The sequence below is a fragment of the Mandrillus leucophaeus genome, unplaced genomic scaffold, assembly GCF_000951045.1.
Source record: "Mandrillus leucophaeus isolate KB7577 unplaced genomic scaffold, Mleu.le_1.0 Scaffold1232, whole genome shotgun sequence".
NCBI classification, from domain to species: Eukaryota; Metazoa; Chordata; class Mammalia; order Primates; family Cercopithecidae; genus Mandrillus; species Mandrillus leucophaeus.
The window spans coordinates 377,124-404,019 of NW_012100677.1; the positions used below are offsets into that span (position 1 = coordinate 377,124).

The 26,896-nt window shown below is 39.5% G+C and overlaps 1 protein-coding gene across 6 annotated transcripts in view; it reads left to right on the plus strand.

The window, feature by feature from the left end:
- The window catches only part of ELAVL4 (ELAV like neuron-specific RNA binding protein 4), a 155,668-nt gene that overhangs the window by 75,007 nt on the left and 53,765 nt on the right, over window positions 1–26,896 (plus strand). For all 6 annotated transcript variants that reach the window (XM_011971634.1, XM_011971636.1, XM_011971631.1 and 3 more), the window contains exon 2: window positions 22,985–23,225. In XM_011971634.1, the coding sequence (XP_011827024.1) occupies window positions 22,985–23,225 (241 nt within the window). The remainder of the gene's footprint in view (window positions 1–22,984; window positions 23,226–26,896) is intronic.

Below are 26,896 nucleotides of genomic sequence, written 5' to 3' on the forward strand. Positions count from 1 at the left end.
CAGTTTCCACATTTTTAAAGGATTAATACCTCTCAGGATTATTAGGATTAAATAGACCCATTTGATAAAAACTTACTAAGACTTACTATTTGGTAGTCTGTAAATATTTAGTAGTAAAGGAGACATGGGCCCCTGCCCTCGAAGAGCTGAATATCTGGTGAATGTGCTGTGAGAAGTGGGATTCAGACTCCCACCATCTGCACAGCTCACTACTGATAGGATACAGCACTGTACAGTCCTCCTTGGGGTATGTGTATATTGTCATATACATGTCTCAATTGCATCATCAGAATTTCAAGTTTATTGAGAGTGAGTGAGCTCTGATACTTATCTGTTTATCTCCACCTACCCCTAAGTTTCATCCTTGTCTGTTGACACAATGTTACCTTATACAGTAGTTGCTAGATGAATCCAGCCCAATTCAGCAAATATTTATCAGGTGGCTCAGGGTACAGTGCTGGGAAAGGGAGGGTAACATTTGCTGAACAGAGTTGAATTTAAAACAACTTTAGAGCATAAAAGGGGAACAGTGTCATGAAGCAGTGATATACTACACTAGTGCTAAAAATACCTGTGATCTACTCAGGAAGAAAATAGGGCCCTAAAGAAAATTCGGCAGTAGGCCTAAAAAATAATGTATTTTTTCACTCTCCCAGTGCTGTTTTGTTTGTATTTCATGAAGAAACAGTGTTTTTGCTATAAGCACACAATTAAGATGAGATCTCAGATGTGGCTACTTAATTCTTCTTTGGCTCAGCACCAAGTCCAGGTAGCTTCACAAAACCCAGGAGCCCCTCTGTGGCCAGACTCCTTCTTTCCTTTCCAGCCTCCCATCTTGGGTCTCTTTGCCTTCTGTTCGTGCTCCACTGTAGAACTGCACCACGGTGTTCCCTACCAATGCTCACACAGATCCCTTGGTCTCCAACATCTTTCTGCTTTCTTCACCTGGCTTCATGAGACATATAGGAGGCCTGTGTCACCCAGAAAGCCTTGCCTTAACTTACTCTGAATTGTAGCTGTCTCCGTTAACACGGCCAGCATCACTTCATCATTGATCTTCCACACTCCGTAATCAAATGTTTATTTTTCTAGGTTTCACCACTGCCTCAACAATCAGCACTGAGTTTATCTTTATGCTTGGCACCAAGTAGGTGCTCAGTAATTAATTGTTAACTGATGTAGTCAGATATTAATTAGGTTTTTCATAATGTATTCCCATCAGGTGCCTCCTAGCTTATGAGTGGGATATTGGACTCAAATCCCCCTTGTTATGACAGCTGGTTTTCACACAGCTATTGCTCACCAACCCCAGTTCTATAACTTTGAGCTGAAGGTCTTGAGTATATGTATTTACATGAAACTTTCCCTGATCACCATGACTCACCTGTAATTCCTCAGTAATTCTTCTTTCCTCTGGACTCCTTTATGTCACTTGCTGTCTGTACCACGCAGTTAACAATGACACATCACAATAATAGTGACCCTTTATGTAATGTGTGTGTCAGGCTTTGCAGAAAGAACTTTGCTTAGATTATCTCATTAAAGCTCACAACAACTTTAAGAAGCAGATATTTTTATTCCCATTTTGAAGAAAGAGGACAACGTAGTGTAAGTAACTTTTTCAAGGTTACGTGGCTAGGAAAATATCAGACTGGGAATTTAAAACCTGGTTTGTTTCATTCCGAAGCCCATGGTCTGTTTCCTATTTTGTATTACTCATCCCTTAAAAGGTAGGAGTTAATGAGAAACATTTAGCCTAGTGATTATTAATAGGGATTTTTTGAGATAGGGTCTCACTCTGTCACCCAGACTGGAGTGCAGTGGTACAATCACAGCTCACTGGAGCCTCAACCTCCCAAGGTAATAGGGACTTTTGATCAAGACTGCCTGGATTCAAATCCTGGCTTTATCAGTTGTGACCTTGGGCAAATCACTTCCATTCCCTATGCCTCAACTTTTTCGTCTGTAAACTAGGGTTGTTGTGAGGATGTGATGGACCAATGAATATTAAGGATTTAAAACAGTTACTTGGCATATAAAGTGATAATGATCATCATCATTATTGTTATCATACAATATTAATTTGTGTCCTATTCTTCAAATATTTGTTGAGTGCCTGCCAGACACTGTTCTAGGTAATGGTGATTACAGTGACTAAGACAAGTCCTTGCCTTTATGGAGCTTTCATTTTAGAGGGAGAAGACAGAGAATAGAGTAAGTAAGTAATAAGTAGATCATGGCATAGTAATTAATGTGTGCCTGTAATCCCAGCTACACAGGAGGCTAAGGTGGGAGGATCACTTGAGCCCAGGAGTTTGAAGCTGTAGTAAGCTGTGAACACAGCACTGCACTCCAGCCTAAAAGTAGATATTATATATTATGTGGTGGGTTTTTTTCGTTTTTTGTTTTTTGTTTTTGAGACAGAGTCTCACTCTGTTGTCCAGGCTGGAGTGCAGTGGCGCCATCTCGGCTCACTGCAAGCTCTGCCTCCCGGGTTCACGCCATTCTCCTGCCTCAGCCTCCCAAGTAGCTAGGACTACAGGCACCCGCCACCACACCCGGCTAATTTTTTGTAATTTTAGTAGAGATGGGGTTTCACCGTATGTGGTGTTTTATAATTTCACATAGTGAAATGCTGTTTGAAAAATAAGAGATGCTAGACACTGTGAGTCTCTGTTTGTGGGCACACAGTGAGGCCACAATAGTTCAGTCAGTGCCTTGCTTCTGCTTGATGAGCTGGAACAGTCAGTGCCCTACTCTGAAAGGCTGAGCTTCATATGTCCAACTACTACTCTTGGAGACAGGCTTGCCTGACCTGCATTTGGTGTAAGGTGGTCATCCGTGGAATGATTGGACAATTGGACTGAGATGTCTGAGCCTCAGGAAAACTTAACATAGAGAACTCATAAAGAGGCCAGGGGTCCCAGCCTTTGAAGAGAGGTCCTATTCTATTTCCCTATATTAGACTGTGAAATGGGATAAACATTCCAGGAGGGTCAGGAGGAGGATTTGGCCAATCATTCAGTTAAGGACAGGGTCAGCCAGAATGTCTTCTCAAGTAAGGCTATTAAGATCTCCTGATAGCTCCTTGCAGGAGCCTGAACCTAGAAGGTGGTGTAGTCATTGGCATTATGATAGGATTCTACCTTTCCATGAGTATTCTGCTGATTAAGAGCATCTTAGGTGTCTGCAAAATGGGGTGTTTTTTCCTTCACTTACTTGTAGTGGGGTCTTGGTAAAGTCATTAACTTGTCTGAGCCTCAGTTTCCTTATCTGTAAAAATGGACTAATAATACCTTCCTCCAAAGTTTGTTTAGAAGATGAACTAATTAACATGTATAAAGAACGTGATTCAGTGCCTGGCATATAGTAGGCATCTAATAAAGGAGGATTTTTAAAATAAGTTCAGTCCCTCTAGGGTGTGCATTTTAGGTATTGGTAATTTATTTCAGGGCTCATAGGGAGAGAAGATTTAGACTGAAAAGTGAGAGCTACTTCCCATTCTATAACTTTCAAAAAAGTGAGCAGATAATCTCAAAACTAAAGATATGTCATCTCAGAAAGAACTGTGAAGAAGATTAGATTTGCTGTAAATCAGCATGATTGAGACTAGTCTCTGTCAAACAACTGTGTTGGCCCCATCCTCTTGGTGTCACAGGCTCTTAGAGGCCTGGGGCTCTGTGAAGAAACGCACTTGATTAAAAGGGCTCTGGAGTCTTAAATCCTGAGTCCAATTCTTTCTAGTAATAAGTTAGAATATTTACTTTTTAATGGGGGATGAAGGGGGTGGGTGATTTGATTATTTTCATAGGTCAAAAATTTCAAGGAAGGACTCCTATGCTAACTGGAATTATACATAAACCTAACTGATGGTCTGGTGAGAGCAACTGGAAAGCACTAGTTTTAGAATGTAGACATAAACCTTTATGTATTGTATCTCCTCACTCCATTGTATATACTATTATATAAAATTAAAGATTAAAATTAAACTTTTAAATTTCACTGATTAAAATTAACTTACCTGATTAAAATTAACATTGAAGATAAAGAGAGAAAAAAGCACAGTTTGTTCTCATCCCAAAGCCCCTTTGTTTTCATTAGCAATGTGTAGACTTGAAATTACTTTAAAAGCAAAACAAAACTCCCCCATCAAACACATTTAAGAATAAAAGAATGATTTTCCAAATATTTGTCAGTGCACTTTTTGTACAGGGCACTGGATGAAACTCTAAATATTTTTTTCCTCTTGTGGTTAGTAGCATATTAGTATTGTGATTCACCCAGAATTAATTTGACCCCCTTTGTCACTAGTTCACATTTGTTTTAATATTGATGGCTGCACTCATCTAAAATAAACAGAGCAGGAAGAGTAAGAGAACGCTTTAAAAAAAGCATTTTAAAATAAAGAATCACCAGTTCCTCTTATGATTATCTCAGTATGCTGAGAAAGAAGCCTGCTGGGTTGGAGATAAGGATGTCTCCTCTCTGCCTCTAAAGTCTCCTAGCACCCTGCACCTACCTGCCTTTGAAACCTGATCCATTCAGCAGGCATTGGTTGAATTCCCCATGTACTGCATGCTGGGAGTAAGAAGTTAACCAAAATTCAGGCCCTGTTTTCAAGGCATTCCCTGTCAGTGGGGAGACAGGCAGGTAAAAAGTGACTCAATATAGGGTGGTGAGTACCAGGACAGAGGAGAGAGAGGAGTTGTCTGAGACTATGTAGGTCAGGGAGGTGGACTCCAGGGAGTCTTGCAAAATGGCAGGGTAATTTAGATGGTGATGGTGAAAGCATTTCAACGGCCACATATGCAAAGACATGGAAGAGACATACTGCCAAAGGTATTCAGATTCTGGTACTTGCCTCACTGCATCTGGAACTTTGTTTTCAAATGTCTACTAACTTTCCAAGACTGAATTCCTAGAGGACAGTGATGAAGTGCCATGGAACTCAGTTATCCAACAACAATAATAGATTTAATCTTTGCCACATTCCTGTGAACCACATTTCTGTGACGCCTATAACATTATCCTATTGATATGCCCCAAGTTACACTTGGAAAACTGAGACACAGAATAGTTAAGTAACTTGTCCAAGGTCACACAGCTAAACAGGAATTTAAACCTGGGCAGTCAAGCTCTAGTGACTCTGTTCTTAACTATTATGCTATGCAATTGATATTTAATAAATGTTTGAATTGATGTTAATTGAATGGATGTAGAAGTGATTACGTGATAATTTATCTATTCACTTATTTAAAAGAAATAACATGCCAGGCATGCCCAGGTCTAATAGTTGTTGCAGGAAAATGTTGAGTCCCTGATGACTTTGGCTTTGTAACTTACAGAAACTCTTACGGGCAGAAATGTTCTGCAGGACTGTGAATCTCAAGATGGTATGCAGACTTTAGCCAAATTCAGACTCAGCATGAAAATGAAATATGAGTTTAGGCCTGAAACAGAGGAGATCTAATTTCCTTTGTGGAGATGAAGAAGCAAAGGCTGTAAAGATGGCCTTACTTGGAAAATGGAAGGCCCTAGGTTTTGAAAATAGGCTCTTGGGATAGTGTGAAGGAAGTTGAGGAAAACAATAATGAAAAGGGCAATATAGCTTTAAAAGAATGAATTCCCTCCTACTTTTGCATTGATTCTGAAGAGGAGAGGTAAGAGAGGTTTATGGTGAGAGCGAAGTGGTGATGAACAGGCAAGGAAAGCTAATTTGGCTATAGAAAGCAGGTGAGGACCTAGAGAGTCATCCATTTATTCATTTATTCTACCAGCAAAATCAGGAGCTCTGCACTGGTCCCTGGGATTACAGATGAATCAAACACAGTCCCAGTCCTCAAGTTGCTCACAGTCCAGTGATAGAGAAAGACAGGAGGCTGGAGAGTTTCAATGCTGTGTGGCACATGTCCGTAATGGAAATGTGTATGAGGGACAGAGGTAAGAGCCATGATGGGGGATAGGGGAAGGGTCATGTTAGGTCTGAAGGCAGAGAGAGGAGGGCTTTCCAGGCCAAGGGAGTGTTTATGTGCAGAGGGTGGCACAGGAGAGAACACAGTGTGTTCTGGTTTGTCATTGCTGGCTGCAGAAGGCTACAGAAGGCTGTGGCCTGGAATGTGCATTCCAGGGCTTATGGAACTTGTAGTGGGTAAAGAGGGAAGATGGGAGTCACTGACCGGAAGATGTCAGTTCAGATCCAGGCCCTGCACCATGTGAATAGAGGTTAGTTAACTTTACCTTCCATTTGCTCCTTAACCCTTAGTTTGCTCACCTGTAAATTGCAAGTGATGGCAAGGGAAGACTCCACCCATCTCTCAGATTCTTCGTGAAAATTAAGTGGGGTGGTGAATGTGAATATACTTACAAAATCCTCTGAGTCCAGCATGTAATTTAATTATTATAAAATTAATTATTATAAAAAATTATTATTTTGTAAGTGAGGGTTTTGTAAGGGCTTTGAAAGAGTCTCATTTCTTCAGGGGTAATAACACTTGCTCTGTTATCTCTACACTTCCCATCACACCTTTCTGACTGTGCCCTGGAAAAATGCTCTTGAAGTACATTCTGTCAGTTTAGCTGCTTCTTGAGATATACAGGAAGAAAGGAGCAGTCCAAGTAGAGGATGGACCAAAAACAACCCTGCTCTTCCACCCTGAGTTTCCTTGCGGAAAACCGGAAAAGCCCTCAGCTGTCAGTATGCAGAGTGCACCGTGGCAGTGATCTGAAATTTCCTATGAAAACATGATGGTTTTCCTTGTAGGAAATCAGAAACCCTAATGACTGCTTATTTACATTTGAAGTACCTAACTTGAGCCATTCACAATGGACGGCTTTTTGAAAGGGCAAAATATACCAGAAATTGTGTCTGTATCAAAAATGGTACTTTCATTATTTCTTTTTTAGAATCCACGTAGCCCCTTCCCCTTTGCTATGTGTTTTCTGGTTTGGCGTTATTGTGAGAGCTTATTAGTGAATGTTTGTGGAACATTGTGAAGATGAAAGGAATAGCTGTCGGCATAGGTGATGAGTAGTAATGTTTTCAAGTATACTTTTCTATTTCAGAAATTAAATTCCAAGGATAAATCTTACCCAGCTCTTAGATTAATCAACTTTGCCACCTGCAGCACATTTTAATGGGCACATATTTCAGAATGTTACCTTTTGGACAAGGAAAGTGAACATGTACTGAGTGCTTACTGTGTACTGAGCTCTGAACCAGGTCTCTTCGGATTTGTTGTTTTTAATCCTCACAGCAACCCTGCAAGGCAGATAGAATTGTTCGCATTTTTCAAATGAGTAAATTTAAACTGCACTGCAGAGAGTCTCAACTGGCTAAACCAAGGTCGAGGCTGGTAGTGGATTTCCAACCCAAGTCAGATCACCTCCAGATCTCATGCTTTTTCCATTATACCATGTAGAATTTTGAATAATGATCTTTCCTGTAACACCCATTTGTTGGATAGTATTTACTGACGAATAAATAGCAGATACACAGGCTAGTTGATTTTAATAGGATTAGATGATTTACATTCTCTAATAGTGGGTTGCATTTCATAGTGATAGGAAAAGTCCTCAGACTTAGAGATTGAAGAGAGGGCACGAATTTGGTTTTAGCCTTGGGTTCAAGTTGCAATCCTAGTTAAGTGACAGTGGACACTGCCTGAAGCCTCGTTTCTCCATCATGTGTAGAGTGACAGCACTTCTACATCTGTAAATGAGAGGAATGACAACACCTACTTCTCAAAGTTGTGTGAGAATTAAGTGAAGTGATATATGTAAAGACACCTCTCACCATTTCTTCTTAGTAGTGTTGGAAGGAGTTAATGATAATTACTTGCCTAAATATTTTCCTGTGTAACCCAAAGCACTTTTTAATCAGCATTATAACAGGATTTCCCTTTACTGAGTGTTTGTCATATTCCAGGCACTTTGTATGTATTTTTCCATTACTACATTTATGACATTAGACAGTAATTTCTTATTTACTTATTTATTTACTTCCTTGCAGGCAGGAATTCTTTCTGCTTCGTATCCCTGACGTTCAGCATAATGGTTTCTGGCCCATCGAAGGAACTCATTAATGTTAGGGAATTTAGCTTGGCTTTTGTTCCTTCTTTTGAGAGCCAACTTCAGTTTGGGGGAGGGGCTGTTCCAATGAAGTACTATATTAACATCTTTAAATTGTGGCTCATAACTTGCCTTCAAATATATACCTGTAACTAAAGAAATTTTAGATTGCTCTAATTGACAATGGATGATTCTGAATATGTGTTAACATTTTACTTTTTAAAAAGGTAAATTTCTGGGATAAAAATAATATATTAAGAGTTGCAAAAGTTTACCAAACAAATTTTCTTTGTATCTGTAATTCAAAGGACAAGCTTACCCTACTCAAAGAAGTAATATTTTAGTTTCAAAATACAGGTATTATATCCATTTGATAATTATACATGATAATATACTTGTATCGTATACTAAATATTCTTTGGGACATAGTAAATTAATTCTAAAAGAGCCTTATCTGAGAATTGTAGATTATGCAGCTTGAATTATAATACAAATGTGATTTTTGAAATTTTATTATGTCTTTTTTATAATTTAAAAGTTTTATTTTTGATTTTTAAAAATGCCAACTTGACTTTTGCCCATTAGTGAGTGTGACCTTTCAAAAGCGTATTTTGAAAAGGCAAAAGATTGTGAAGACAGAAATACTAACTTATTTATTCTCTTATAATCTAAAATTCTGTTTTTATGTGGCAAATCATAAAAATACATACAGTAGGAGTTTTTTTAAAAATAGAACAATGGGCCGGGCACGGTGGCTCACGCCTGTGATTCTAGCACTTTGGGAGGCCGAGGCTGGGGGATCACAAGGTCAAGAGACTGAGACCATCCTAGCTAACATGGTGAAACCCTGTCTCTATGGCAAATACAAAAAAATGAGCTGGGCGTGGTGGCATGCGCCTACAGTCCCAGCTGCTTGGGAGGCTGACGCAGGAGAATCATTTGAACCCGGGAGGCAGAGGTTTCAGTGAGCAGAGATCACGCCACTGCACTCCAGCCTGGGAACAGAGCGAGACTCTGTCTCAAAACAAACAAACAAAAAAATAACAAACCTGCACATTATGCACATATACCCTGGAACTTAAAGTATAATAATTAAAAAATTTTAAAAAAAAAGTAGAACAATGAAGAAAGTGAAGTTAAGGGAAACTAAGAGGATTTTAAAAAGGTAAATTCAGAGGTAAAATTCATGTTTGAAAAAAAACCAGAAGTTTGCAGTGAGGTCCTATGCTCTTTACACACAGAAAGCTATAGATTTGGCACCCATTTTCCTAATATTGAAAACAAAAGCAAACCCATCACACAGAGAACAGAGAATATTAGTGGTTCAATGTCATAAAAAGTGCTTGCCTCAGAGCAGACATAAGTATTCTGATACTTGTGATTTCTGGATTTTGTTTGTTTTTTCCATTTCTACTTTGCTTGCTTCTTGTTCATGATATTTTTAATCGATATGTATTAGAAGAATGTTCAAATGCAAGAAAGAGAGAGAGAGAGAAGCTTAAAAAGCATGGTATGGAATGCCGCTTGACAGTGTCATACATTCACAAGATGTCCTTGAAGATGGAGCACAGAACAGAGATCAGGGAAATTTTGGCAGCTGCAGTTGGGAAAATAAATGGCTGTTGTGTGATTGGGCAGATCCTGAAAGCAGACTCCTGCTCAAACCATGTAATTAAGAAAAGTGGGAGCTTTTGTCCAAGTGCAAAATGTTCATAATATCAGAGTTTGTCAGCAGGAGCTTTTAGAACGGATCAGTACTTTTCACTCCCTGATCCAGGGAATGGTTTTCTTATAAATCATCTTCTCGCCTTGCTGTCCTCATGAAGGTTGCTGCCAGGCGATAGGCAGACTTAAGATTGTAACCTTGCTAATTCACAGTGATTTAGGTGAAGGGGAGACTGAACCAGAGACGGTTTCTAGAAATGTGATTTTTATTCATTTGGGCTCCCATGTGTACTCTAATGTAGAAACAGACAGAGTGTGTCCAAGGAAAGATCCTACAGGATAGCTCTGGGGAGGAGATGGAATCATTTTTAATACTGTGGCTCCAAACTGGTTTAAAGCACTTGACATTTTCTTTCTTTTTTAAAAAACTACTTCCTTTCAGATTATAAAACTACTGTATTCTCATTGTAAAAACAAAACAGAGTTGACAAAGATGGAGAAAAGTGTAACAATCACCTGTAATTCCGCCACTTACTGTTAGTGTTTTTTATTTTTCCCTCCTACTCTGTACTTGTTTATATAATTGAGATAATCAATCTTTTATTTCACTTCTTTTTCTACATTGATCATATACATTTTCTCACATTATAAAAACCCATTATAAACATAACTGTAACAATTGCAGAATATTATATCAAAAAACTGCACAGTGAGTTATTTAGCCATCCCCCTTGTTAGACCCTTGGGCTGTTCCCGTTTTTCTCACTCCTCTTAATATACCTCATTGTGTATACTTTTGGTCTGCAGAATTTGGGATTCTTTTCTGAGTTTCAAAATGGACCAGCAGGTCCAAGAATATGAACATAAGAAGAGATGTGCCAATTTCTCCTTCCACCCCTACTTATGAGAAAGACTATTTCACTGCATCTCAGAACTTGACAATTGGCAAACCTTAAATTTCTAGTTTCCATGTAAACATGTTGCCCACAAATAATTCGAAGGCATACTTTTCCTCACCCAGGCCTGAATTCTCACCATCATTGATTTGGTGGAGTCGTTTTACTCCTGCCCCGGCTACCTTCCAAGGGAATGTCTGGGGGCAATGGCATCCAACTGGCCCTCAGAGGAAGTTTGAGGGATAAAGTTCTCCTGTCAAGTCAAAAAGTTCTTTTTTTCTAACGTATATCTAAGAAAGAAAGAAAGAAAGAGAGAGAGAGAGAGAGAGAGAGAGAAAGGAAGGAAGGAAGGAAGGAAGGAAGGAAGGAAGGAAGGAAGGAAGGAAGGAAGGAAGGGAAAGAAAAGAAGGGAAGAAGGAAAGCAGGAAAGAAAGAGAAAGAAAGAAAGGAAGGAAGGCAGGCAGGCAAGCAGTGAAGGGAGTAATTCACAATAAACTTTCAAGTGTGATAAAGTAATTTTCAGATTTAAAACTACTCTATCAGAATGACATTCAGGATCTTTTCATGAATGAACATGTAGCTATATGAGGCTGTATGAATTGTCCTTGAGTATAATTTATCATGGCCAGTTATGTATTTATATATGCATTGAGGTGCTAAGAACCCTTTTATTTCACTTTTTATCTTTATCTTCAGAATGACTTAATCTTTTGAATTGCACAATTAGAAGAGCCGTTGACATTATACAATTTCTCTTAAAAAGAACAAGACTTCTACACAGATTTTTCTAGAGACGAACTCCCTGTACTCCCTTTTACTCCTCCCCTCTTCCTCACCCTGGCTAAGTTAAGAAAACAAGTGTTAATTTTCAAAATAAAATATATTTCTATGTAGATTTCTGAAGAATTTAATCTGAGTGTGCATAAAACTTAATTTCAGAGATGTGACCTAATGCTTTAGATCATGATACATATGTAGAATAGCACATTGCTGTTTACAGCTAAACCTCAAGAGTTTGCTACGACTGAGCCACTAGCCAGGCATTTTATAAATATACAATACTAATGTTTACATGAATTGTGCCATTGACTATTGTTTATGCATTTAATTGGGAAGATAAGTCTGCCTTAATCAGTTTGTGGGCAGTTTTTCAAAAGATTCATTAATTATGAGAAAGACTGTTCTTTATGTGGAAGATGAAGATAACGTATTTCCCATCACAACTGGTTCCCATCCCAACAGGTATCCAGAGATTATTATTAGGCATTTTAGTTATTTTGTCCACATTAAACCTTCAGAGTTCAGAGGGACTTAGGGAGCAGAATGGGAAGGAATTGTTTTCCAATCGATTTTTTTTTATTAGAGCTGATATTTTTGCAGGAAAGCTGAGCTTGCCCACAAAATTGTATTTTTATTAAAGTGCAAATATTTTTGTTTTTCAAATCTGACTTAAAGAAAGCTTATTGAAAGTGTGATACTGTATTTATTTACTGGCCATTTTGGAAAAGAGAACTGAATTGTGGGGCATGAAGGGAAGGTTCCCTCATCTTTATAATGTACTGAATGATCAAGCTGTCCCTCAGCTCTGGATAGTTTGCTATAAAAGTTGGTTAAAACCACATACCCAGGGGCCTTATCAGAACTGCATCAGGATGGACACACCAGGAAATCATCTTAGGCCCAAAATGAAGCTCTAATGAAACACTGTAAAATGTAAAGGAGGCCAGTATTTATTAAGGAGGGGAAATGTGTGTGATGTGTCTGGGGAAGAAGATTAAAACTTGGATTTCTATGAATTTGAGAATGATGCCTATGAGAAATTAAATTTTGATTACGCTTTTCATATCCATGCTGGCCCCGCTATTTTAAGTATTAATGCCTCTTGTTCTCTCCAGTGGCTGCTGATTTTTTAAAAGCCCTGACTACCACCACTGAGAATACTTTTGGCATGCCTGGTGTTCATCTCCAGAGCAGAAGATGCTATTTGAAAGAAGGGATGCCTCACGCTTACCTCATTGTTACAAATATAACTTCCTTTTAGATTATAAAGCGCTATATTCTCATTGTAGAAACAAAACAAAGAGTTGACAAATAAACAAGTCATTTGTTTAGGATGTAGGCATTTATACCAGGAATAGGACTGTCAGTTCAGTATCAAAACAGGTAGGATTAGTCTGAGTATATATGATTTATATGCTTTTGCTGAAGAGGGGATGTCATTTGAAGAAACTCTGAAGGGGACTGCTTAAAAGAAAGGGATATACAAGTGATTTTAATGAATTATTTGTTTGCCTGCCCTCCTCCCAGCTTGAACTCTCTACAGGTAGGGACCAAATTATTTTTGTTTTCCCACCTTCTAGAAGAATGTCTTGGCTTACAATAGCATTCAATAAACTTGTGTTGAGTTGAATACACTTGTTTTAAGGATATGCTGAGAATTTATTACCACATAACTTCCCAGAGTAAATAGGTCTTTCAGGTTATTTGTGCATCTGCCCAAAGGTATTATTAAGCTGTCAGCATGTGTTTCTTGGATGGAATTAAATATTTTTTTCCAGAGTTTTCTAGTTACCTTCTGGTAGAATCTACAGAAGCATGGTATGAATGGTTTTGGGGAATATGAGTGCAGTCTTTAACCACAGTCCCCTAGTCCAGTGGTCTTTGTGAGCCATTACCTGTAATTTGGTTGGAAGGGTGGTATTTCCAAGTTCCCTTTTCCTAGAGTTATCAGATCGTCAGTCTCAGCCCCTCCTCTTGGGTCCCATTAATAACATATGTCTCCTTCACAGTTGAATCATAACCAGGAAAGTGTTGCATTTCCAAAAAAATATTAACCTGAAGGGACTTGAGCAAATTAAAGCCTCTTGAAAAGAAGGAAGGGAGAGAATAGATTTTATGAGCTGATCTAAGACACTTTAAAGAAATATGAAATTGGGGGGTTGTAAGGAATTTTACAAAAAAAATAATGTCTGTCTTCAGGAACACAGAGCCTGCTGTGTAATTTTCTAACTTTGGGAATTTGTTTTTCAGGCTTGGAAAGGCGGGTGAGATGCAATAGTCTGGGCTCCTGCATCCACCAGAGTCTAACATACTGCATGTCAGAATTTTACGAGGGTTAAGTGGGAAATGCCTACAAAGAGAATTAGGACTTTTATTTTTGTTCTCATTAATAATTTAAATCTATTTCTTTAATGGTTCAATTCAGTGACTGCCCTTGGTAAACATTATTCTTCATGCACCTGGGAGAGCTTGTTCTATTACATAAGGGTTACCTTTATATGTATATTTTCAAAAGTCCTTCCAGCATGGTAAAAGAAAACACCTTTACATACTCATTAAAATATTTAATAAAATACATGTGTGAGTCTCAGATGTACACACCTGAGACATGTTTGCAATCGGTACATTCCTTTAACATCTTTCTCGTTTCTGGGAATACTGACATTTAAAGGTGGCTGAAAGTAGAGGGAAAGGGTATTTGTAAAAGAAACATCAAGTTCCTGTGACCTTCTTTGGTTCTTTTCTCTTGATCCTTTTGCATGAATTGAGCAGTGAGGCTATATCTCCGCCAGAAAACCAGGAGTTAAGGACTGCCAAAAGTATGGTGACAGGTGTACAAGGACGCTGCACTGGGTTCTTAGATGATGAATGTCAGTAGTGAGTTCTATATCAGGGCAGGTTCCTGTAACGTAAAGTTGTAGCCTTTGATTTTCCTCATGAAGTAAATCCTGAAAGTAAGTGTAGGTTAACTAGATTAAAATATGTAAATGCAAAACAATAAAGTGGGGTTGTGGGTAGGTAAAGTGGAGAGGATGGGGTAAGACAGGGTTCTAAACCTTGCTATTAAGAAGTAAAAGTGTTAGTCTACACTGAAGCATTCCAAAAATGTCACAGGCTTAAATGGGGAGGAACAGTTGGGGGACTTTACATCTTTATTTTTATACTACCACTTTTAGGGAAAATATTAGGACAAGAACACAATATGGTCTGGTTGGCAGGGTGGTTAGAAGACTATGGTAGCGACAATGATTCTCCTCCATTGTGAGGAGGAGGATCAATCCTGTAACTCTAGCCTGATTGCCCCAAACTTGAGAAAATTAAAGCTTTGTGAAGAGTGGAAGATGGAAGGAGGTGTAAGAAAGTCATGAGCTAATGGAATAAATATCAACTACCCAGGAGGTTGAGGTGGGAGGATCACTTGAGCCCAGGAGTTCAAGTCCAGCCTGGGCAACATAGAGAGACCCAGTCAAAAAAAAAGGAAGGAAGGAAGGAAGGGGAAGGGAAGGGAGAAGGGAAGGGAGATGGGAAGAGAGAAGGGAAGGGAGAAGGGAAGGGAAGGGAAGGGAAGGGAAGGGAAGGGAAGGGAAGGGAAGGGAAGGGAAGGGAAGGGAAGGGAAGGGAAGGGGAGGGAAGGGAAGGGAAGGGAAGGGAAGGGAAAAAATTTTAAGGGAGCTTTAAATACATTTTTAGTACATCCATACACTTTTCGATTTTAGAATAGTCTTGCCTAATATACGTTAAAGATTTTCCCGGTCACAGGACATGCTGCTGTCTGTCCTCTGACATGTGGACCCTTCATCGATAAATATTTGATTAGTAAATTAATGAATTCTGAGAGCAAGAAATCATATGAAAAGAGTGATTTGGGGAGGAAGGAAATGTTTTACTTTTGATTAATTGCTAATCAGCTTTTCTTGTCTAACTCCCAACCTAGTTTCTTAGGTATTGGTTTTTATCTTTCTCCTTGTTCTCTTCTAATAATATTAGCATCAGTCACCACTAGCATCTGTGGAGGGATTACCATGCCAGGAATAGTGCTGAGTGTTCCATGTACATTATCTCACTGAGTCCTTTTTATACCGGTAAGAGCAAAGGCTGCCCTGAACCACCAGGTTCTATTCTTTTCCTTTTGACTCATTAAATAGGGCTGAGACGAAGGTGTGGAGGGGCCGAGTGAAGATGATAGACACTATATGCTGCCAACATACTTAATTAACAGCTCTCAGCCACCTTGGTGTGAGGTAGGTAATGGGTAGAGGTTAGGTCAGTGGAAGGGCTGGGGTAAGGCTGTATTCTAAACTTTTCTACCAAGAAGTGAAGGAGTGCTAGTCTACACAGAGGTGCTCCAAAAATGCTGCAGGCTTGAATGGGAAGGAGCAATTTGGGAACATTCAATCTGGAGATAATAGATTGGCTTTAGTGAACGTAAAATGCTGTATGGGTGTACATTTTTCTGAGCACGTAGGGCCAAGGCATTCAATAGGTTTTCTGAGGATATAGGGCCAAAGTATTCAATAGTAGACCCATGCCAGCCAAAGGTTTAACCCTCCTGCTTGAATGAGTGCTTTTTTTTTTTTTTTTTTTTTTGAGGTGGAGTCTCACTCTGTTGCACAGGTTGGCGTGCAGTGGCATGGTCTCGGCTCACTGCAACCACTGCCTTCCAGGTTCAAGTGGTTCTCCCCCTTCAGCCTCCCAAGTAGCTGGGATTACAGGCACAGGCACCCACCATGCCTGGCTAATTTTTGTATTTTTAGTAGAGATGGGGTTTCGCCATGTTGGCCAGGTTGGTCTCAAACTCCTGATCTCGGGTGATCCGCCCACCTCGGCCTCCCAAAGTGCTGAGAGTACAGGCATGAGCCACCACTCCCGGCTAATCAGTGCTTCTTAAAATCTGCATTTGACATAGAGATGGAAAGTAGAATGGTAGTTGCCAGGAACTGGGGAAACTAGGGGAATGGGGAGGTATTCTTTAATAGGTATATACTTTCAGATTTACAAGGTGACAAGAATTCTGGTGATGGCTGCAAAGCAATATGAATGTACTTAATACCACTGAACTGTACACTTTAAAACGATTTAGGTGACAAATTTTGTTATGTGTGTTTTACCACAATTTTAAAAATTGAAAAAATATCTGCATTTGAAATAATATTTAAGCGTATGCCTGGCATATAATAGGTGCTCAATAGGTGACTGGTTGCTTATCTGTCCTGTTCTCTTTTGTTATCTGTAAAATGGGGGTGATATTACTACTTTATTGGCTTTTACTTCACAGGGTTGTTTGAGGGATCCAGTAAGCTAATGGACATGTAAGGACTTTCGTTTATTCTATAGTCCTTTATCTAGGACCTACCAATTGTTAGGCTTTGTTCTACATTCAGGAGATGCTGTAATAAACAAAACAGATGTGATCTCTGTGCTGTGGACCTCAGAGTTCAGGTCATGAATTTTTATGAACTGTGAAGTGCTATACTCAGAAAAGTATGGAGGTAGACGTGTGTCCACAGTCTGTTCAAGTGCATTTTTTTTTCTTGAGACAGAGTCACTCTGTCTCCCAGGTTAGAGTGCAGTGGCACAATCTCAGCTCATTGCAGCCTCGATCTCTCAGATTCAAGCCATCCTCCCACCTCAGCCTCCCAAGTAGCTGGGACTACAGGCAAGCTGACCACCATGCCCAGCTACATTTATTTTTTGCATTTTGTAGAGACAAGGTCTCCAGGCTGGTCTCAAACCCCTGGATTCAAGTGATCCTCCCACCACAGCCTCCCACAGTGCTGGAATTATAGGCATGAGCCACCACGCCCTCCCTGTTCAAGTGCATTTCTATAATATGGCCACCCATTAGTCCTTGCCCAAGAGGACAAGTAAATCCTCATCCAAATGAACATGCCCATATTGTCACAAGAATACACAAGAGAGGTAATCTGTAGACCTGGGCTCCAATCCCATCTCTGACTCTTAACTAGCAGTGTGACCTTGGGCAAGTCATTTCCCTCTTCTGGTCCTCAGTTTCCTCCAGTTTAAAATGACAGGGTTGGGCTTCATGGTCCCTTCATGGTCTCTCGTATCTGTTGCACATCCACAATGTGAACTCAAGAAGGGTCCACTCTTTGTCTTTGTTATCTCTGTATCCCCAGAGTCCAGCACAGATCTCGGCTCCATCTCTGTGTATCTAACATACCCAGATACAGCCATAGTGGAAATAAACCCTTTTTAAATGTGCGTATGACCTGACATATCCAGGAAGTAGTATTACAGTTAACTTGGGTAGACAAAAGGAGCCTGAATTGTGTTGAGAGAGGTGGAAGAGAGGGGTGGTTTTTTATTTTCCAGGAGCAGGAGGCTGGCTGAGCCTCCACTCCTTACCTCCCCTCTGCAGAGATAAACGACCCTGGTGATGATCCAGCAGCTGCACATCTGAAGCCTTCCCTCTTGCTTTTGTTGTATATTTTGCAGAAAAGAGTGGTGGGAGGGGTGAGGTTAATGCGTTGAGTGTGAGTAATTAGTCATTCAAACCATCGACATTTACAATGACAGGATTTGAGTGCCTACGTTATTGTGCACCGCTCTAATAGTTTATCCCTGAAATTTTCTGCCTGTATAATGTTTCTTAAAATATATCACAGAAACATAAAAGATTTAATGTAGTGCTTTGTACAACCATTAGAGTTTGAAGTCAACTGAACCTCCTCAATGCTCTATCCTGGATGCTGACTGTAATTCTGTTCTTAATTGCTATTCAAATGAGGAAAGGAGGGCAAGTCAGGGGCTTGGAACCTGGTCAGCTGCAAAGTTGGCTGTGAGACCCACACAGAATGTTTCATTAAAGTACATATGCACACTTGAGTAACTGATATATTTATTTGCAATGAAAATTGTGCTGTTAGAATATCAAAGGCGTTAGCCTGAGGAATCAAGTGTTCTGATTTTCCCAGCCAGCCTCTGTACTTACTGGAGGATGTGCTTTCCAACAACACACATTTTTTCTACCCCTGGTCTGTCCCTCTGTTTCCCAAGTAGAGAGCACAGGTGTCCTCTCTTTGAGATCTGTCGCATAACCTTAAAATGCTGTAGTTTCATATTCGTGCATTTAATATCTTTACATCTTGGCAACTTCTCTTATTTTCCAGGTAATGTTTTAAAATCCTCTTGGTTCATTCACATATCAGATTTGATTCTGAAGTGTTATATTTCTGATTTTTTTTTCAGCCTGTGTTGCATCCTAAGATGCATCATTAAGACCCATGAGGGGTCTTATTATAGGATGTATATTAACACATTTACAAATGTTTCTCAGCTTTCAGACTGTACACTTTTATTGAGAAAACTCTCTTTGTATGTGTCCATTTGTGTGTTTTCATCTGTTCCTTCTGGACACACAAAAGAATAACTGTGTAGCGTAGATGCAGAGCAAAGAGAGCTCCATCTACATTGGATGAGAATGACTTGGCCTAATTTTTAGATATGATCAGCTGAAGTAGCTCAGTAGTGAACATTGTATCTCATGAATCCTTTTAGAAGCTAGTGGGGACCAGTTGGGCTGTCTAATCTACAGATGGAACTCACCTCCAGGAGTCAACATAAATTAGGAAATCCGCATAGAATGTAAGGAGAGCCACAAAGCTGATGGGGGGACTGAAATTATTTTGCTGCAGCCTTGTTATTTCATAGGCCTTCCTGGAACAGGTGGACCTGTGAGATGTTCACGTGGACAAGCGCTGGCTTTCACCACGTGTCTGAAAATGAAAATGAAAGATGAACCTGACTGTCAGGTGACCTTTAAGAGTTTTGGTCCCACAGAATCTCAGCATGAAATTCTTCCACATACTCCATCATTAGCACTAAATAAGCTGCCTTGGTGTGGGATATTTTCTAGGTGTTTGTCAGGCAGCTGAAAGAAGGGTAACCTGAAAAAGGTAGAGAACAGAGAAGGGTTTCTAAAGATTGTAGGGCTCGGGGGGGTTTGCCATTAAATCAAACGTAGAGGTCGGGCCTCCTGAATGTATAAATTCTGATTTTTCATGTTCATTATCAAGTTGGCAGTGCTTCTTATGTTTGTTGCCTGGACACCTGACTCAGTGAAGCAGTGAGACAACACAGCAAATGGAGGCACTGCAAAGACTCAGAAGGCCCCACAGCTTGGCAGAACTGAAACCTGCCTCCTAGCCAGGAGTTGTGAGGATGCTCTATAATGCCATCTCCTTTAGCATGCCTCCTTCCCTGGGGCCCATCTCCCTGATTCTTTTCCTGGACCCTTGCCTCGAAGGCAAAGCGGCTGAGTAGGCTTTGCTGGGTACAACTTCTATCAGTCCTGAGGGGAGCTTGATTTAAGATTCTTCTCAGAAGCTTTTGCTTTCTCCTTGCTGTCTGGACCAGCCTTCTAGAATCCTAAAGTTGACCTGAAGCCAAGAAGAAAATTCTGGTGATGGGAGAAGTGGAGCCACTTAAATTACTTACATGATGGTAAAGAATCTTAGATGCTCCCCATCTTTCTCAGTCTGCTTTATTTCCTTGGCCCCTCTTGAGGTTTTCATGTTTTCCTTTTTGTTTCGTTTATCATTTGTGACCATCAGAAGATGAAAGAATTAGAGTAACACTCACCTACGTGGGGCATGATGAGGAATAATCGTTATGATGCCTCTGGGCCCTTTGTATTTTAGACATTTAATGTACATTATCTCTCATCCTGAAGATAACCCTGCATGGCAAGCTTTTTATTCCAGTTTTGCCGAAGAGGAAACTGCGGCTCAGAGTATTGAAGTAACCTGCCTCAGATCACACGGCTAATAAGTGGTAAAACGAAGTTTTTTTTTTTTCTTTTTTGAGATGGAATTTCACTCCTGTTGCCCAGGCTGGAGTGTAGTGACTCAATCTTGGCTCACTGCACCCTCTACCGCCCAGGTTCAAGTGATTCTCCTGCCTCAGCCTCCTGAGTAGCTGGGATTACAGGCATGCGCCACCACACACACACCTGGCTAATTTTGTATTTTCAGTAGAGACTGGGTTTCTCCATGTTGGTCAGGGTGGTCTTGAACTCCTGACCTCAGGTGATCCGCCCACCTCGGCCTCCCAAAGTGTTGGGATTACAGGCGTGAGCCACTGCACCTGGCCTAGAACTCGGAATTTAAATCACCTGTTGTCTTGACTCAAACACGCATTCCATTTTTACTATGCCACTCTGCTTCAGATGAAAAAATAAACAAAAACAAAAACAAAAAATGGTTTCTGAACATTGATGAGGATGTGGAACAACTGGAACTTTCATACTCTGCTGGTGGGAATATAAATGGATACAGCCACTTTGAAATACTGTTGGCAGTATCTACTGAAGCTGAATATACGTACACCCTATGACCCCAAAAATAGAATCCTGGGACTATCCCCAATAGAATATGTTTTTGTACCAAAGACATTTTTGTACCAAAAGACATGTACATAATGCTCATAGCAGCATTATCTATAGTAGTTCAAAATTAGAAACAATCCAAATATTCATCAACAGATAAATAAAATGTAATACTTCCATACAATGGAAATTGCTATGGCAGTGGGAAGAACAGTGTATTGTTACATGTAACAGAGCAGATGACACTCCATACATGTGTGAAAAGGCACAAAAGAGTATGTGTTGTATGATTCCATGTATATAAAGGTGAAAAAAATAGGTAAAACAAATCTGTGGACTAGAGTTCAGAATAGTGGTTACCTTTGAGGGGTGAGGTAAATGACAGGAGTGAGAACCTGAGAAAGGCTTTTGGGGTGCCAGTCATGTTCTATATTGTGATCTGAAAGGTAGCTACCCAGTTGTGAATTGTGTTCTCTTTGTAAACATTCTTTGTGTTGTACCCTTAAGATTCATACACTTTATTACATGTATGTTATAGTAAATGAAAATGCTTCCCCCCCAAATCCTCTGAGCAGGCAAATGGTAATAATAATGGAAGCTACTAGTTATCGGATGTCTGCTATGCCTTCGTTTCCTCATCTGTAAGATGTAGAGAATATTAGAATGTGCCTCATTGCCTTCTTGTGAGGAGACAATGAGAGAAGTCACATTGGATGATTGGCAGAGTAACTAATAAACATCAGTGACTGTGGTTATGTGCCCACCTCTGTTCTGATGCTTTACATAAGTCATATCACTGGATCGATCCTTACCGCTTTGCAAGACAGGTGGCATTGTTCCCATTTTTCAAATGAGAAAAATGAAGGCTCTTAGGGTTTAAGTTCCTTGCCCAAGGTCACACAGCTAGTAACTGGCAGAGCATGATTTCATTTCCAAAGAGTTGATGATCAATTTCTGAGGAGATGGAAGCCATTTTATGATGGACAAATAGAGGATGGTGATAAGACAAAATGGAAAGTTGCAAATTATGGGCTGCGTTTGGGGCCAGGAAACCTGGGTGCAGGCCTGGACTTTGCCCTCATTTTTCTATGATAACAGAGAAGTAATTGGACATCTCTGGGCTTCATGTCCAATGTGAGAGTGTTGAGTTAGATTTTGTTCCCTTAAGCGCCTTCCAGCTCTGCAATTTTGCAATTCTCCATGTTTGTCATCCCATACAGGGCATCTTCATGACCTGACTTCATGAGCTTAAACTCATTTTTCTTATAAAACCCTATTCTAGCATCTTCTCAGAACTTTCCCTGAATCTCCCTATCCTGTAAGCAGAAGTAATTGCCTCTGTATTGCATGGTCATTGCCCTACACCAGCTGTTTACCTGTCTGTGTCCTCTATAGGCTATTAGCTCCTTGAAGATAGGGATTCATTCATTTCTTTATTCTCATGCATGCTGCCTAGAACATTCACACCAGCCAGAAATCTTTGTTTAATTAAATATTTTAATCAAGAGAAAGTCCTTTTTGAGTAATATGTGAGTGGACAGCCTCAGGCGGTGCCGGACCTAAGGAAAACTTTGCCTCCATGTTTTTTGTTTTATTAGAGGTCTGGGAGAAACAATAACAGAATGGCTAGATTTAAAAAAAAAAAAAAGACATTAGAGGACTTTGCAGCTACCTAGCATGTACCTATAAAAATCTAAAGTTTGATCAGTGATTAAGCATCAGTGAAAATTTAAACCCTTCCCATATTGAACAACCCCACTTAATTTAATGTCATTTTATTTTATGAGATAGTTAATAAACAGGTACTGTATTTGATCTTGTGAGTGTAGCCCTCTATATTTAGCTTTTTCAGCTTTAATGGAACTATAATTTTAATCATGATTATTACTTTACATTTTAATTATAATTTGGTGTGGCTTAAGTATACATTTCTGAGAGTGATTGTGTAATGAAAACAGGAATTAGCTTTTCATTAACAAAATAATGGGAGAGTTCCTACTGCATTCTAGTCTGTGTTCAAAATCTATGGGCTGGCCTAAAAATAGAAAGGGGAGTTTAACATTTTGGTTAAAAACATGCTTCTAAATTGGCTGTGTTCACAACCCAGTCTCTTGCCCCATCTTGCTTTATCTTCTCTTTCTTTTCAAAAAAATAAATAAACTTTTAAAAGAGACTTTGGTTGTGTCTGAGATTTCAAAAGGCTTTTTCAATTGTTTTTATTTTTATTTAGATAATTAGCACCATGGAGCCTCAGGTGTCAAATGGTCCGACATCCAATACAAGCAATGGACCCTCCAGCAACAACAGAAACTGTCCTTCTCCCATGCAAACAGGGGCAACCACAGATGACAGCAAAACCAACCTCATCGTCAACTATTTACCCCAGAATATGACTCAAGAAGAATTCAGGAGTCTCTTCGGGAGCATCGGTGAAATAGAATCCTGCAAACTTGTGAGAGACAAAATTACAGGTATGCACAGGATTTGAAGCTATGTTGTTCCATTAGATGTGCAGATCTTAGCAGAAATGCACATGTGTGATGATGCACCTGAGTGTCTATATCATGTACCCTGCTTGCAGGGTGGCACGGATACACAGTCATAAACTTACACCACATACACTACATAAGACCTTATTGTAGATTGGTACTGCTGGGAAGCAGATGAAGATTTTGGCACATCTTCATCTTCATGTAAAATGATCTTTTGATTTTGTCTCCTTTTATTCTTAATCATCCATTCCCTCCCTTTGTTCTATAGTTTCCAGTCCCATACTCTGCTCTCCCTATACTTTACACTAGTTTTGTTCATGTATTCTTCTCCTCTCAATATTTGCTTCGTGTGTGCCCAATGTTCTTCCAAGTGCCTGAAACAAGTGTTTTAAAAGGGGCCACTGTGGATGTGTGGATGGTTGACACAACTGCCCTTGTCCCTGGGGAGAAACAGGCCCTAAGGATAGCAGATTAATCTGGAATGCAACTACTCTGCAGTAGGAGGGAGATACTTAATGAAGCTCTGCATTTGAGGTATTTTGTTTTATGTCATCTGTCTGTTTGTTTTGAAGATGCTCTTTAAGAAGTGAGGGAATTTTTACTTGAAAGTGAATCAACACCCTATACAACTTCAATACATGAGATTTTTAGGTTCTGATTTTCTCCTAATTGACAACTGTTCGTTGAGAACCAAATGTTTGCCAGACACTGACACTATAATTCTTTGGGGGAAAGTTTCCCTGTAATCTTATTGGCAGTGAGAATATTTTCTTAGAGATATATTAGGCTACATAACGATGGCAGTGAAGCTGCTACTGTGTGATACTCCACTCCTGAAATCATTCATATCCAACTTTGAATACTTGTCAGTTTTGAGTATTGACTTTTGTTTTCTTTCTCTAGACAGTTTAATTAATCAGCAACTGTCCTGTAGTTTTTTTTTAAAAAAAGGAAGCTGTGTCATTAAAATAGGGGTATACATCATCTTTATTTTAAATCAGAGATTACATTCTATATGTGTGCGTGTAATTATATATATTCTTCTGTTCTCATAATTCACATGTAAATTTGTTCCCCTTATAAATTAAGTAGTTTGCAAAATCATAAAACTTAAATACCACTGCCACTTTCCAAAATGTAAGTCATATAACACTCCAGATATAATTTTCTTATTTGAAAAATTGTAAGATAATGCTTGTCTCAAAGGGCTTATTGTGAGGATTAAATGAGAGACTAGATATATTGCATCTAGCACAGTGTCTATTGCTTAGTGGTACCTCAGTAAATACATCTATTATTATAAGTACAGCTAGTATGCTTCAAGGAAAGTGGCCAGAACAGAAAAAAATATATCTATCAAGTTCTCCAAATAGGGCCAGGCTTTGATGATCTTGTACCAGAGCACTGGAACATCTATCCTTAAACAGAATTTCCCATACGTTCAGAAAGCCAATATTTAGATTCCTGAATAATCTTTATGTAATAGGATGATAATTCAAACCAAATTAAAACCAGTTAACCATATGATTCTTCCTCCTACTCCTATATAGGAAATGTATTTTTAGTGTAGCCTTACCTTCAAAATACAGAGTCTGCCAGCTATATTAGTGAATATTATTAATCACCTTTTCAGAATTCCTTCAGAACTGTAGTGAGATTTTTGAGAAGTACTGATTCATGGTGTTGTTCCTTGTTTTCTAAAGACACATGTTTAAACAAGCAGATTCCTTTACTGAAAGAATGCTAATTTGGTAGTTCACCGAGTGGATTTGAATAGGAGTGACAGCTTCGAAGACAGCCTTTAATTTGGTATACAAAACCAAAATTGTCAACTTTGGTTTGTTTAGCACCCTCTCCAGCACAAGCAGAGACATACAGTAGCATCTGAGCTTAAAGAAGAAACTTATGGGGTTGAAAGCAGAAATACAATTCAGGCATAAATTTGTAATTATGCATCCTTCTTAAATTCAGGCCCCAAAAATTTTTATTTGTAGAGACCTTATGGGAATGAGGCAGAGAAATATAGAGAGAGACCAGAGATATTTGCCCTCATTTGGTAGCAGTGTTTAATAAAAGTAAAACTTGTGGTTGTAAAGAGTGCTTATTAAATTCTTCATTTACACTACCTAATTAATTCTAGCATTTTAAATTAACAGTGAAACTAGTCCCTGCTGTACCATTCCATAGATGCAGCATATTTCCTCCATCCACCCGTTGTTCAGGTTTAATTGGCTATGCTAAAAGTCAGAGAAGGAGGGAGAGATAGGGCTGTAGGGAAATGGGGAAGGAGTGGGAATCGCTCTAGCGGAGGACCTCCCCGAGGCCAACATTTGGGGTTAGGTCACAATGCAGACTGGAAGAGGTGAGGTATATCACACTAGGCAAATGGAGACGCTGCAGCTGGTGGTTCAGAAGTCAGGGTAAATGACATCATGGGTATTTTTGTTGCCCTGATTTTTAACATCCCAGTCCCCCCTTTTCCTCCAACACCTCCTACAGATCTCAATGCATCTCGATCCTGTGAAGTTTACAAGGAGTTCTAAATATCCAGTGGGAGGATTGGGGGGTGGGAGGTGGCAAAGAGATAAGAATTCAAGATTAAGATTTTCCAGCCCCAACCACTCCCTAAGAGAATATAATGGATTCCCTTAGAAAGTTCTGGCTTCTGTAACGTTAAAATCTCTTTAGAGAGAGAGAAAGTGACTCTGTTGATAACCTTACCAGCAGGCTAGATTCATCCCTGGCTGTGAATTGTCAATGAATTCTCCATTTGAGAACAGATAGAAGAAATTTGGGCGTGGACTTAAGTGTTATGTGCTGAGGACATAAATATCACCATTTATCAAGCACTTCCTCTGTGCTGGATAGTTGCTAAGTGCTGGACATACCCTATTTCATTTAACACGGAGAACAGCCTCCGTTTTCTTAGATGAGGAAACTGAAGCTTAGTGATTTCCCCAGGCAACACAGTTATTAGCAGGTGGTGGAGCTGGGTGTCACCCCTAGTTTCCAAAAGCATGATTTTATTTGGAGGCATGTACAGGGTAAAGACCCTGCCTAACCCCCACTTCATAACCCAATGCAACATTGTGTTCTTCTGAGCAGAGGTTCTTGGGCACCCTCTGGAGAGTCTATCTAATGCACCATGACTTTAAACAAGACTCATGTGTATAAAGGGAGGCAAAGATAACAACATTTATCATCCTCTGGGGATATAACTCAGCCTTTGTCTTCCTTTAGAGTAGAACCAAATTTACTGAAAATTCCAGTTTTAAGATACTTTTGGACATCTCTGTTACTTATCTTCTCAGAGACAGTACATTTTTCTTTTTCCAACTGGGAAAGGACACTTACCAGGATAATCCAGGTACCAGGGAGAAGAAAGGCATATCCTGAGTTGCTCTTGTGTACATCCATGACACATGATGGCACTGGAAACTAAATCTTTAGTTTTTCTTCTTCATCTACCTGCAGCCTCTGCTGCTGGGGAAAAAAAAGGAAGTGGCATGTGACCCACTGAGTTCATGCAACCTAGAAACTCTGGCAAAGAACACCAAACACCTAGTAGAAATTATATTATTTCCGTGGACTCCAAGGAGTTGATTCAGTTTCTTTTTTGTTGTTGTTGTTACCATTTTGGTTTTGTTTTG